Source organism: Dipodomys ordii, unplaced genomic scaffold (assembly GCF_000151885.1).
Source record: "Dipodomys ordii isolate 6190 unplaced genomic scaffold, Dord_2.0 Scaffold3, whole genome shotgun sequence".
NCBI classification, from domain to species: Eukaryota; Metazoa; Chordata; class Mammalia; order Rodentia; family Heteromyidae; genus Dipodomys; species Dipodomys ordii.
In genome coordinates, this window is record NW_012267219.1 from 7,051,293 (window position 1) to 7,064,738 (window position 13,446).

The following is a 13,446-nucleotide window of genomic DNA, read 5'->3' on the forward strand; positions in this document are numbered from 1 at the left end:
CTGTGGCTCAAGCGGTAGAACTCTCGCCTTGAGCTGAAGAGCTGAGGGATAGCACCCAAGCCCAGAGTTCAAGGCCCATGACAAAAAATTAAAAAAAAAAAAAAAATATATATATATATATCTTTGCTAAATCATTGAGATCCACAAAGAACTGTGGTTTCTTCTGTAGCATGAGTAAATGAGTAAATACAGGTCTTAGAAACATCTGACTGAGGCTGGGAATGTGGTTTAGTGGCAGAGTGCTTGCCTAGCATACATAAAGCCCTAGGTTCAATTCCTCATTACCACATAAACAGAAAAAGCCAGAAGTGGCATTGTGGCTTAAGTAGTAGAGTGCTAGTCTTGAGCAAAAGAAGATCAGAGACAGTGTCCCAGCCCTGAGTTGAAGCCCAAGGACTGGCAAAAATAAAAAATAAAAAGAAATATCTGATGGCTCTCAAGGACTCCAGAGAATTGGAGAGGCTGTCTTGTGACCCATAATCCACTCTGAGCATGAGAATTGACTGTGGGGAAGAGCCTTAGTTTGAAATCTGCCTCTCTGTTAGGCCTTGGACTCAAAATGAATCTTCTTTATGGCCACACTAACTTTCCATTTGCAATAGATCAGACAATCTGAATGAAACTGAGACTGGTGTATTCTGTCCAATAGATATTTTCAAATGGAAATAACATTGGTAAATCAAATTTAAAAACCCAAATCCAAGCTTAGTATTTCTCCTTTTGAACCTATCTTCTTGTAATTCCTGACTCAAGCCAGGATCTAAATGTCATCTTCTAAACTAGTGAAGCAGAGAGAGTATCTGTTTTGTTTCTGCTTACACTACCTGCCTAGCAGTTTGGTAGTGCTCAGTCAGTATTTTCTAAATAAGAAGTTGAGAGTTTTCTAAAACATAACTTTAATTGTATGTTCAAGAACTATCAAATCACATTTCATCCTGGGTTGACTTGTCTTAAAATAAGCTCATATAAGCTGATTTATTATGTAAGAAGTCACACATCTGGACAGTTTGATATTTCTCATGTTTTACTACAACCCTAAAAGAATTGCTGGTACTGTTCACATAAGTAGAGAGATAGTAAATTAAATCCCAGGTTAATCCTAAAATCTCTAAGACAATACTGGTACTTTTTGCCAGTTGGAACCCTAATATTGATATATTAACTTTGTATATAGTCTCACAGAAACAGATTTATATAATTTATAAAGAACACTATTTCCTTCAGTATATATGACTTCAAACATAAAATGGGTATAGTAATATTTACAGAATAGTTTTGTGAGTTCTTAGGTTAATAAAATGTTTACACTTCGATTTGTTCCATGTTCTTTATCATTATGAGCCACATTATAAATTGTATTTAGTCTCTCAAAATTCTCATCTCACCTCAGCATCAAAAGACATTTCAACTAAAGTTGCATCAGCCACCAACTGGATGTCAAACACAGGACAAGATTTTGGAATCTGAGGCTTACTAATTAAAATGACCAAGAGATTAAAGAGCATTCCCCTGAAAAAGAAATTTAAAAACCATTAATGAGTAAGGTTTTGAAAAGCACTCACTTCTTGACTGATTTTTGAGCCCTTGACCAGAAAGCTAAATGAAAAATTGATCATTTTTTAAAAGTTGGAAATTTAAATGAAAATGCAATTTCTGATAATTTTTTGCTCAGAGCAAATATATTTCCACTAGTTCACATAATTCAGAAAGCTCAATATGTCTGGATTTAAGTGAAAATTGGTGATATCAATAGAAGCAATATTTTCAAAAGGATTTTTTAGGGATTACTTACAGATTATTAATTATTTATGGTTTTATAGATTAATTCCAGGCAAACTTTACAAGCAAAATAGGATCTAGGCTTAAAGGAAGTAGAGGAAGTACTTGGTTAAACTAAGTTCGTTGGGAGTGCCAGTGTATAACCCAACTAGAAGGAAATTGGAGAGACTAGAAAAGATGGGAAGAGATTGAAAATAGAGGTGAAAAATCACTTAACAGGGCACTAAACAGTGTTAGAAGAGTAATAGAACAAAGAGAAAAAAGGGTTAAGAAGCTAAAATGTAAACAGGATGGGAAGGGCTGGGAAGGTGGCTCAGTGGTAGAGTGCTTGCCTTGCATGCTTGAGGCCCTGGGTTCAACTCCTCAGTACCACATATGCAAAAAAAGCCAGAAGTGGTGCTGTGGCTCAAGCGGTAGAGAGCACTAGCCTTGAGCTGAATTGCTGAGGGACAGTGCCCAGGCCCAGAGTTCAGGCCCCACAACCGGCCAAAAACAAACAAAAACCAAAACCAGGATGGGAAGCTAAAACTTTTAAGAGAAAACTTTTCTGTAGATCATATTCCAATAAATGCATTTATGGTATTAAAAAAAACACTTTACACAGTGATTTCCCTACATCTTACACATGTTCATTTATAGCACATATATTTCTCTTAATTTAAAGATTTTAATGTAAAGATATACATAAACTGAAAGCAAAGAGACAGAAAAGAAACTCCATGGGAAAAGTAAATAAATAAATATTTTATAATTTAAAAGACTAAGGGAAAGACAGAGAAGGGAAGGGAAAGATGACAGGAGGGGCTGGGAAGGTGGCTCAGTGGTAGAGTGCTTGCCTTGCATACATGAGGACCTGGGCTCAATTCCTCAGCACCACATACGCAGAAAAAAGCCAGAAGTGGCTCTATGGCTCAAGTGGTAGGGCACTAGCTTTGAGCTGAAGAGCTCAGGGACAGTGCCCAGGCCCAGAGTTCAGGCCCCATGACCGACCAAAAAAAAGAAAGATGACAGGAAAGGAGAAACGAAAGGGAAGAGAAGAAAATAGGAAAAAAGATAAACAAAAAATGAAAGTGAAGCAGCTATTTAACTCAAGACATTATCAAGTAGCTTTGAGGCAGAGGAGTTGTAAAATAATTTAAAGATGGAGCTTTATATAAAAATTCTCTATATCCATAAAGCACTCTTCTTATAGTGGGATGCTATAAACAGTCTTGTTAAGTAATACTTGAGGCTTCCTACTCTTTGCAATCATTTAAAACACTGTTATGATCAGCAAGGCACATTTCTAATAACAATACAATTTCCCTTATTTTTTCTAACTCAAAGAGCAATATAATTCTTCAATATGGAAAATAAAAACTATATTGTTACATTTCTTGAAGAGAAAAACATGTAGGATATTTACTTATGTTTCATTTGACCTACTTAAAATGACCAGTCTTGCTTTTAGAATGTCCTTTAAAAATCACCAGAAAACTCTTTCCTGAATAAAACATTGCTGGATATTAAGTTTAAATTGGCATTCCATTCACTGTTACATTTAATCACAGTCCTTTATTTTCAGTAACAGTCCTTTTAAAGCCAAGAGAAAGAACACTCAAATTTTCGCCACTTACGGTGACAACATATAAAATGAACCCCAACAATACTGAAATATGAATATGATACATTTCAAAAATATAGAACCATGGATTGATCTAGTAAGATCTCCACTTACGAAAACAAAGAGGAAACTGCTAAAATGAATAACTACTTTTTATTTGTTCAAATGGAATTTAATTTGAAATCTACTCCTTCTGCCAACTCACCTAATTTAAAATCCACTAGGCCAATAATTTTAGTCAAAATTATTCTTTCATCCTGAAAATAGAGACTTATATAATTGATATAGCAGGCTTAAAAATGGTCCCAACAGGGCTTGGAAGGTAGCTTAGTGGTAGAGTGCTTGCCTAGCGTGCATGAAGCCCTGGGTTTGATTCCTCAGTATCACATAAACAGAAAAAGCTGGCAGTGGTGCTGTGGCTCACTCAAGTGTAGAGTGCTAGCCTTGAGCACAGAGAGGCTCAGGGACAGTGCTCAGGCCCTGAGTTCAAGCCCCAGGACTGGCAAAAACAAGATAATACTTTTATTCTTCAGATTGATATGATTTCTAATGCATGAATTCAAAGTGGCATAATGCAAACTTTGAAGAGCAAACTTGGAGTCTTGTTTGTCAATCTACGCTATTCTGGAAGGCAAATGGCTTTCAGTGTTCCCACCTCCCAGGTATACATATGCTACATAATCCTTACTCTAAGTATGGTAGGACCTGGGAATGTGTTCAGCTATCACTTACATTAGATGCACTACATTAGATGCAAAAAGTGAAGGGGCTTTGCAAATACAGTTAAGATCCTTCATTAGTTAACTAACCAAAAGGAGAGTATTCTGGGAGGAGCAGTAGGTTATATACTATATAAGTGTATGTGTGTGTGCATGCACGCATGTGTATATGTATGTGTATACATATATACCATATAGTAGGTTTGTAATAGGCCATGCCATCTAGGTTTATGTAAGTACACCTTTGTCATTAAGTAGCACATAACCATATAAAATAAATGTGGCTACTATAACTCCTGCCTTTGAAAGGAGAATATGGGCATATCCTAGAAATTTGTAGTAGAGACTCCCTGGTTTTTTTTGGGGGGGGGTTGTTTTGTTTTGTTTTTTGTCCGTTGTGGGGCCTGAACTCTGGGCCTGGGCACTGTCCCTCAGCTCTTCAGCTGTCGACCAACGCTCTACCATTTGAACCTCAGACCCACTTCCAGCTTTTTCTGCTTATGTGGTGCTGAGGAATCTAACCGAGGGCCTCATGCATGCAAGGCAAACACTCTACCACTGTGCCACCTTCCCAGCCCCGACTCCCTGGATTTTAATGTATGATGGATCACTTTGTCTTTTTTCAAGCTCACTAAACTAAAACAAAAGATAAAATTATACCAAGAAAATTTCTGTACCTGTAAAGATCCAGAGGGATAGAGCACTTAGCCATGCGCCAGAGAATGTACTCATTACAGATAGGTTAGAGACAAGAGCGTCGCCAGAGAATGTACTCATTACAGATAGGTTAGAGACAAGAGCGTAACTTCCAGGACAGTTTAGCAGAGGAGTTGGAGAGTTCAGAGTGTTAGAGACACTCAACAAGAGTGATGAATGCAGCCAGGTGCCAGTGGCTTACCCTTGTAATCCTGTCTATTCAGGAAGCTGAGATGTGAGGATCACAATTCAAAGCCAGCCTGGTCAGGAAAGTATGAAACTCTTTCCTACAATTAAGCACTAAAAAAAAGCCAGGAGTGGAGCTGTGGCTCAAGTGGTAGAGTACCAGGCTGTGTATTCAAGCCCCAGAACTGGCACAAAAGGAGGAAGAGATAGAGGTGAATGGGCTGAAACTATAAGGGCCCATGTCTTCTAAAAACAAACAAACTAACTAAAAACACCTTACTTCTTAGCTGCCAGTGTATTCAGACGTGATAATTCAACTTCTGTTTCTCTGAACATCAGTCCTAGAGTTTGTATAATTTCAATGCATGCCCTAGAAAACAAAGGAAAAATTAAGGGAAATGGCATGATTTCATTACAAAGTCAGAATTCCACAAAATCAATTATCTTGGATATAATTGCTTTCAGATATTCATAGAGGATAAAAGCATGAGAAAGAAATCCTGTACATTGGGGCTGAAAAGGTGGCTCAGTGGTAGAGTGCATGCCTTACATGCCTGAGGCCCTCGGTTCAATTCCTCAGCACCACATAAGCAAAAAGAAAAAAGCTGGAAGTGGCGCTGTGGCTCAAGTGGTAGAGCGCTAGCCTTGAGCTGAAGAGCTGAGGGACAGCTCCCAGGCCCAGAGTTCAGGCCCCACGACCGGACCCCCCCCCCAAAAAAAGTCCTGTATATTAAATTGCCAGCATTGGCTGGGCACCTAGTCTGTGACTGCTGCGTAGTAAGCATTTAAACATGTGTTGAAATTAAAAAAAAAAAAAAAAGAACCTCAGGGAAGGTAGGGAGGGAAGGGATGGTAGGGGGAAAACAATGGAGGGGTAACATTGCTCAATAGGAAGTGTACTCATTACCTTGCTCATGTAACTGTAACCCTCTGTATAGTATCTTTACAATAAAAAATTAAAAAAAAATAAACGTGTTGAATGAAGGATGATAGTTGCAAGTAAGGATTAAGTCATCTTCATATGCTTTTTTTTTTTTTTGGTTGGTTGTGAGGCTTGAACTCTGGGCCTGGACACTGTCCCTCAGCTCTTTAGCTCAAGGCTAGTGCTCTACCACTTGAGCCACACCACCACTTCTGGTTTTCTGAGTGGTTTATTGGAGATAAGAATCTCATAGCCTTTCCTGCCAAGTCTGGCTTTGAACCATGATTCTCAGATCTCAGCCTCCTGAGTAGCTAGGATTACAGGTGTGAGCCACCAGTGCCCAGCTCATCTTCATATTTTCCTGTATGCATATTTTCTCAAAGTTTTTAGGATGATCACACATTATTTTTTAGTGATTTTAATAACTAACTTTTTTCAAATAGGTAATACATGATTCAAACTGTCAAAGGTACAAAGGGAAACAGCAAGAGATATCTCTCCCTCAATCACATGCTTTGAGGCAGCCTATATGACTAGTTTCTTACATATCCTCCCATTTAAATTAGAACAAAAGGAATACTTCTTTATAATATAAAATAAAATCTTTGACTCTGGGCACCAGTGGCTCATTTCTGTAATCCTAGCTTCTCAAAAAGCTGAGAGCTGAGGACCACAGTTCAAAGCCAGCCTAGGCAGGAACGTCTGGAGCCTTGTCTCTAATTAATCACCAAAAAGCCACTTGAGCTTTGGCTCAAGTGGTATAGCACTATTCTTGAGCAAAAAAAAATCTCAGGCACAGTGTCCAGCTCCTGGATTCAAGCCCAGGACTGGAGATCACACACACATCTTTGGGTCTTAATTTTGAAAAAAAAAATGAGGCAAAATTTGTCATACTAGTAATCATTACTACTGTATATATTTTGTCTGATGCTTTCCATTTATCCTTAACAGCAGAGGAACATCTGATAATCTAATTAGTACTTACGCCAACTCATCAGCCCTTTGACTTTTATTTTGAAGTGCATTTTTATCCTTAGACTCTGGCAAGTACTCATGAAGTTTGTTCACTAAGAAATAGAAAAAGTCATTGGTCTGTGAAAGCAAGTGGGAAAGATGAGAATAATTAAAATATCAGCTGTTGGAACTTTCCATCCTTATGCAAAAGTATGAAAAAATTATTTGTTCTCTAGCTACAGAAGTGAAGTACGATATCTTTCACTAATACGACCGTAATCCAAATTGAAAACACACTTTTTCCTTACAGTCAGACCGCTATTCTACTGAACAGCGCAAGAACTAAGGGATGATGCTAAGGGCTGCAGTTTAGGCCTGGTTCAACCATTAATACTGAAGATCATGCAGAAGAGATAAGTTTATAATCTCAGCCAAGTCATTTAGTTACCTTGGAAAATAAGACTTTGTAATTCCTGCCTTTCCAAAGTACTTTACCTTTTATAAGGCTTGAGTGAAGGAGTGGACAGGAAACCTCTTGTTTAAAAATGTTTAGTAGGCTGAGAATGGTGCAGCATACCTCTAATCTCAGCCACTTAGGGAGTTTTTGGACAGGAGGATTGCAGTTTGGAGCCAGCCCTGACAAAGAGCATGAGACCCTATCTGAAAAACAAACCAAAAGCAAAGGGGCAGGGCATGGTAGGTATAGTTCAAGTGGTAGAGTGTTTGTCTAGCAGATATGAGGCTCTGAAGTCAATCCTCAGTCACACACACACACACACACACACACACACATATAATGTGCATCACTAAAAAGTGCTGTAAAATAATTTCAGTACTGATTGCAAGACCATAGAGAGGTTACCATTTCTTTCTAAATAAACACTGACTCAGAGTTGAACAACTAATTTTTTTGTGTTCTTATTCAGTCTTATGAGACAAACAAGCATGAAAATAATCATTGGCCCATAAAATCTGGTATGCGGGTACTAATGAGGAAGATAATACAATTGCTCTCTCTTCTATTCTTCTAGTGTCACCTTTTAGTCCCCTGGACTACTCATGACTAGTGACAAATTAGACTCTGCTTAGACAAGTATACTACGTCCTTATTTAGAAGAGGTTGGGGATGGTGGTGGAAAAAAAGAAAAGAAGAGGAGGAGCAGGAAGAATGCCAGGCACTCTGAAAGTGCTTGGGATTTCCCAGTGCCTGATAAATCAGTAGACTGGACAGTTTTGTACACTGACTCTGGAACCAGGCTCTGACACTTGGTAGCTACATATCTGACAAAAGGTTTATGTGCAGTGTGACAGTTTCCTCATCTCCACTTGATCTTAGCCAAAAGACTAAGAAGCAATAGTTTCCTCATATAAAAATAGGGTGAATACTATGACCTTGTGGGATTGATGTTAGGAGTAAATAAGTGTTTGTAACACTTGACAAATGCTTAATAAATACCCATTATTGTGACCTGCCACCTTCACATTGGTCAGGAGTTTCATTCTCAAAATAGGATCTACCTACCTGCAACAACCTGGAGAAATCTTAAAAGAAGTAACACAAAAGAACACACAGCACAACGCCACGTCAATTGAATACTAAGACAGGCAACACAAATGTATACAGTAACAGAAAACATGTCAGTGCTTGCCAGGAGAGGAAGGTTACTGTCTGCCCAAGGACATAAGGTAGCCTTCTAGCATATTCTAACTTTTTTTTGGGGGGGAGGGGAGGAGAAGGGATGGGAGAGTGCTGAAGTTTGTACTGAGGGCCCCACATTTTCACCCTAGGTGCACTACACTGTTCCAGCTCTTTAGTACACTCCTTTTTGTTTGTTTATTGCCAGTCCTGGGGCTTGAAATCTAGGCCTTGCCATTGTCACTGAGATTCCTTTTTTTTTTTTTTGGCCGGTCGTGGGATCCGAACTCTGGGCCTAGACTCTGTCCTTCAGCTTTTCAGCTCAAGGCTAGTGCTCAACCACTTGAGCCACAGCGACACTCCTGGCTTCTTCTGCTTATGTGGTGCTGAGGAATTGAATCCAGGGCCTCATGCATGCAAGGCAAGCACTCTACCACTGAGCCACCTTCCCAGGCCCCCTGAGCTTCCTTTTTTGTTCAAGGCCAGCACTCTACAACTTGAGTCACAGTACCACTTCTGGCTTTTTTTGTTTATGTGGTACTGAGGAATCGAACTTCATGCATGCTAGGCAAGCACTCTACCACTAAGCCATGTTCCTAGCCCCAGGTTATTTTTAAGATAGGATCTTGTTTCCTCTCTAGGCACATGCCTAGTGTACAGTCAGCCTATTTTAGGCTCCCTTTATTGCTGAGATGACAAGCACACACCACAATGCTCAGCTTCTTTCCACAGAGATAGATTCTTGTGGACATTTCTGCCCAGAGTGGCTTGGAGCTATAATCCTCCCAATCTCAGCTTTACACATACATTAAGATGGCAGGTATATAACACTGTATCCAAATGAAGATTGAAAGGGGTTCTTCCAACTTATTTCTTTCCAGGCCAGAGTCAAACCATGATTTTCTTGTCTTCAACCACCTAAGTAGCTAGGATTACAGATATGAGACACTAGTGCCTAACTGAAATGTTCTAAATCTTGATTGGATTAATACTACATGAATTCACACATGCACACACACACACACACACACACACACACACACATTCTCGCAAAAACTCTTCAAACTCTATTTTAAATGTGGGTATACTTTATTATACATAGTTTGTAATTATACCTCAAATTTTCCTTAAAGAAAATACTCAGATGGTCAATGAGCATACAAAAAAGAGGTTCAACATCACTAATCCTTAGAGAAATGTAAATCAGAACTAAATGAGATAACATCTCACATCCATTCAGATGGCTGCTATTTAAAAAGCACACAATAGCAAATGACATAGCTAGCAAGATCAATAGAAAGCCCACGGATTGGGAGAAGATCTTTACTAGCCATACAACAGACAAGGGTCTCATTTCTAAAATATACTTGGAACTCAAAAAATTAAACCCCCCAACAACAAATCCTCAAAGAAACAACTGCCCAATAAATAAGTGGGCGAAAGACTTAAAGAGAAACTTCTCTGAAGAAGAAAGAAGGATGGCCAATAGACACATGAAGAAATGTTCAACATCCCTAGCCATAAAAGAAATGCAAATCAAAACAACATTGAGATATCACCTCACCCCGTTAGAACGGCAAAAATCAAGAACTCTAACAACAACAGATGCTGGAGGGGATGTGGACAGAAAGGAACCTTACTTCATTGTTGGTGGGAATGTAAACTTGTTCAACCACTTTGGAAAGCAGTATGGAGGTTCCTCAAAAGGCTTCACATAGAACTCCCCTATGACCCAGCAATCCCACTTTTGGGCATTTACCCAAATGTTTACAAACAAGACCACACTAAAGCTACCAGCACAACTATGTTTATTGCAGCATTATTTACCATAGCTAAGATATGGAACCAACCCAGATGCCCCTCAGTAGATGAATGGATCCAGAAAATGTGGTATATATACACAATGGAATTCTATGCCTCCATCAGAAAGAATGACATTGCCCCATTTGTTAGGAAGTGGAAAAACTTGGAAAAAATTATATTAAGTGAAGTAAGCCAGGCCCAAAGAAACATAGGTCCCATGGTTTCCCTTATTTGCAATATCTAGTATATCTATGAGTCAAGTGGAAAAGGTCAGATAATGTGATGTCAGGAAATTGAACCCTTAGATATGTATCTTAATGTTTTTTTCTTTCATGCATGTGTTTCTAATGCACTTATAAGATTATCTCTTTGTTGCTTTGTATGTCCCTCCCCCACAGTATAACCCCTGCTTTCACTATATTTGATGTCAGTATAACTTGAGGAGGAGATGGGGAAAAACCAGCTGTTTAAAGATACAGGTGGACCTGTTGCAACAATGAGAAGTACAAGTTGTCATGTCCAAACGGGGTTTTCCACCTTTGTTGCGGGGGGGGGAGGGGGGGAAGGAGAAAGATTGGGATTGGGGGGGAGGGGGGAGGCTGGGAAGGGATGTGAAGGGTAAACAAAAGGAGGAGGATGCAATGCTTGGTAAGAAATGTACGCATTATCCTGCCCATGTAATTGTAACCCCTCTGTACAGTATCTTCACAAATAAAATAAAATTAAAAAATAATAAAAAGCACACAATAACAAGAGTTGCGGAGGATGAGAAATTAGAATGTTTTATCAATGTTAACAGGAATAAAAAAATATAGAAATCTTTTTTGTTTGGGGAAACAGTATATTGGTTCCTCTGAATATTAAAAGTAGAACTACCAATGATTCAGTGAAGTAAGCCAACCACTTATATGATGTGCTTAGATTAGGCAAAACAATAGAGTAGTACAATGATTGCCAGAGGCTGGCATTGTGTAGAGAAATAAGGAATCATTGCTTAATACTTGTAGAGTTTCAGTTCTGCAAGATGAAAAAGAGTTTAGGGGAAGATAGTTGTCCAACAGGGTGAATGGGCTTAATGGCACTAAAACAACACTCAAAAATATTTAAGATGGGCTGGGAAGGTGGCTCAGTGGTAGAGCACTTGCTTTGCATGCATGAGGCTCTGGGTTCAATTCCTCAGCACCACATAAGCAAAAAGAAAAAAAAGCCGGAAGTGGAGCTGTGGCTCAAGTGGTAGAGTGCTAACCTTGAGCTAAAGAGTTGAAGGACAGCACCCAGACCCAGAGTTTAGGCTCCACGACTGGACCCTCTCCAAAAAAAATATATTTAAGATGGGCTGGGAATGTGACTAAATGGTAGAGTGATTGCCTAGCATGCATGAAGCCCTGGGTTCAATTCCTTAGTACCACATAAACAGAAAAAGCCAGAAGTGACACTGTGTTTCAAGTGGTAGAGTGCTAGCCTTGGGCAAAAGCAGCTCAAGGATAGTGCCCAGGCCCTGAGTTCAAGCCCCAGACTGGCATTGCATGAATGTGTGTGTGTATGTGTATGTGAGAGAGAGAGAGAGAGAGAGTTTTATGTTGTGTGAATTGCACCTAGCTTTAAAAATAAAAAGTTGGGTGCCAGTGGCTCACACCTGTAATCATAACTACTCAGGAAGCTGATGGTTCTAAGCTAGCCTGGGCAGGAGGAAAGTCAGTCAGACACTTATCTCCAATTAACCACCAAAATGCCAGAAGTGGACCTATGGCTTAAGTGGTAGAATGCTAGCCTTGAGCAAAAAGTTCAGGGACAGTGCACAGGAAAAAAAGAAAATCATAGAAAAAGAGAAGCCTATCCATGTGCCTTTTATCTCCTCTTACATTCACTATGGACTTGCATTTTTGATAGTTGAATTAAAAGATCTGTTTAAATCCATGTAAAGTCTCCTCTTTCAGTCCATAATAAGAATGACCACAGCTGGGTACCTGTGATTCATACCTGTAATCCTAGCTACGCAGGAGGCTGAGATCTGAGGATTGAGATTCAAAGCCAGCTTGGGCAAGACAGTCTTATCTCCAATGAACCACCAAAAAACTGGAAGTGACACTGTGGCTCAAGTAGTAGAGCACTAGCCTTGAGCTGAAGAGCTGAGGGGACAGCACCCAGGCCCAGAGTTCAAGCCCCATGACTGACCCCCTCCCTGCCCCACCAAAAAAAAGAATGACCACAATAATTTTACCTGTGAAGAATATGAATGCTTTATTTCTAAATTTCTAGTCAGATTAACTTTTCATGAGAAAAAAATGTAATTTGGTAAGAACGGCTTCTAGGACAATGATGTATACCTGCATCATGTTTAGGTCCTAGGAGATATAATCACAAGAAAGACACATTCCTGTCCTAAGAAAGCATGTCTTTATAACAAAGAGAACCATACCATCAACTAGGATAAAAGAGAAGATGTTGGTGCTAATTCCTAAGGGTGGGAGCTGTATGCCAGTCGTGCTTAAATTTCTAGTGTCTATTACTAGGCCTCACCAATAAGGTACTCAATAAATGTTAGTTGCATGGTTAAAAAGAAAATGCTCTGAGAGGCCAGAGAGTCCATAGAACTGCACTGCACAACACAGGAGCCACTGTCCACACTGGGGTATTTAATTAGATGAAAATTAATGTTTTACTTCCTTGGTCCCTAGCCACATTCAAGTACTTAATACCCATAAGCAGGTAGCATCTACCTTACTGAACACCCAAACTTATAAAACATCAAGGAAAGTTCTTCAGACAGAGCTGCCAACCAAAAATTTTAAATGAGAAGTTATCCAAGGTCCTTTCTGTGGATGACAGGCAGAAAAATAGCATTCGAGCTGACCCTCGAAGAATGAGTGGGACGTTGACAAGAGAAAATACAAAGCATATCCTAGATTAAGCAAACAGCACAGGAAAATGTAGAGAGCAATAGAGGATTCCACATGGCTCAAGCTTTTAGAAAACAGAGATAGGAGAATTTTTACTTCAGTGCCAAGATACCCGTGTGTATTTTTTTTATCATTTTTTTAATTTTATTTTATTTGTGAACAAACTGTACAGAGGGGTTACAATTGCATGGGCAGGATAATGCGTACATTTCTTACCAAGCATTGCAGCCTCCTCCTTTGTTTACCCT

General features: G+C 39.3%; 1 protein-coding gene across 1 annotated transcript in view; it reads right to left on the minus strand.

The window, feature by feature from the left end:
* LOC105987301 (chromosome unknown open reading frame, human C12orf56) overlaps positions 1 to 13,446 on the minus strand; it is a 46,890-nt gene that overhangs the window by 8,089 nt on the left and 25,355 nt on the right. Inside the window, exons 7-9 of the mRNA XM_013018517.1 lie at positions 6,891 to 6,997; positions 5,264 to 5,353; positions 1,386 to 1,509 (exon numbers count right to left, since the gene is read on the minus strand). Of these exons, the coding sequence (XP_012873971.1) occupies positions 1,386 to 1,509; positions 5,264 to 5,353; positions 6,891 to 6,997 (321 nt within the window). The remainder of the gene's footprint in view (positions 1 to 1,385; positions 1,510 to 5,263; positions 5,354 to 6,890; positions 6,998 to 13,446) is intronic.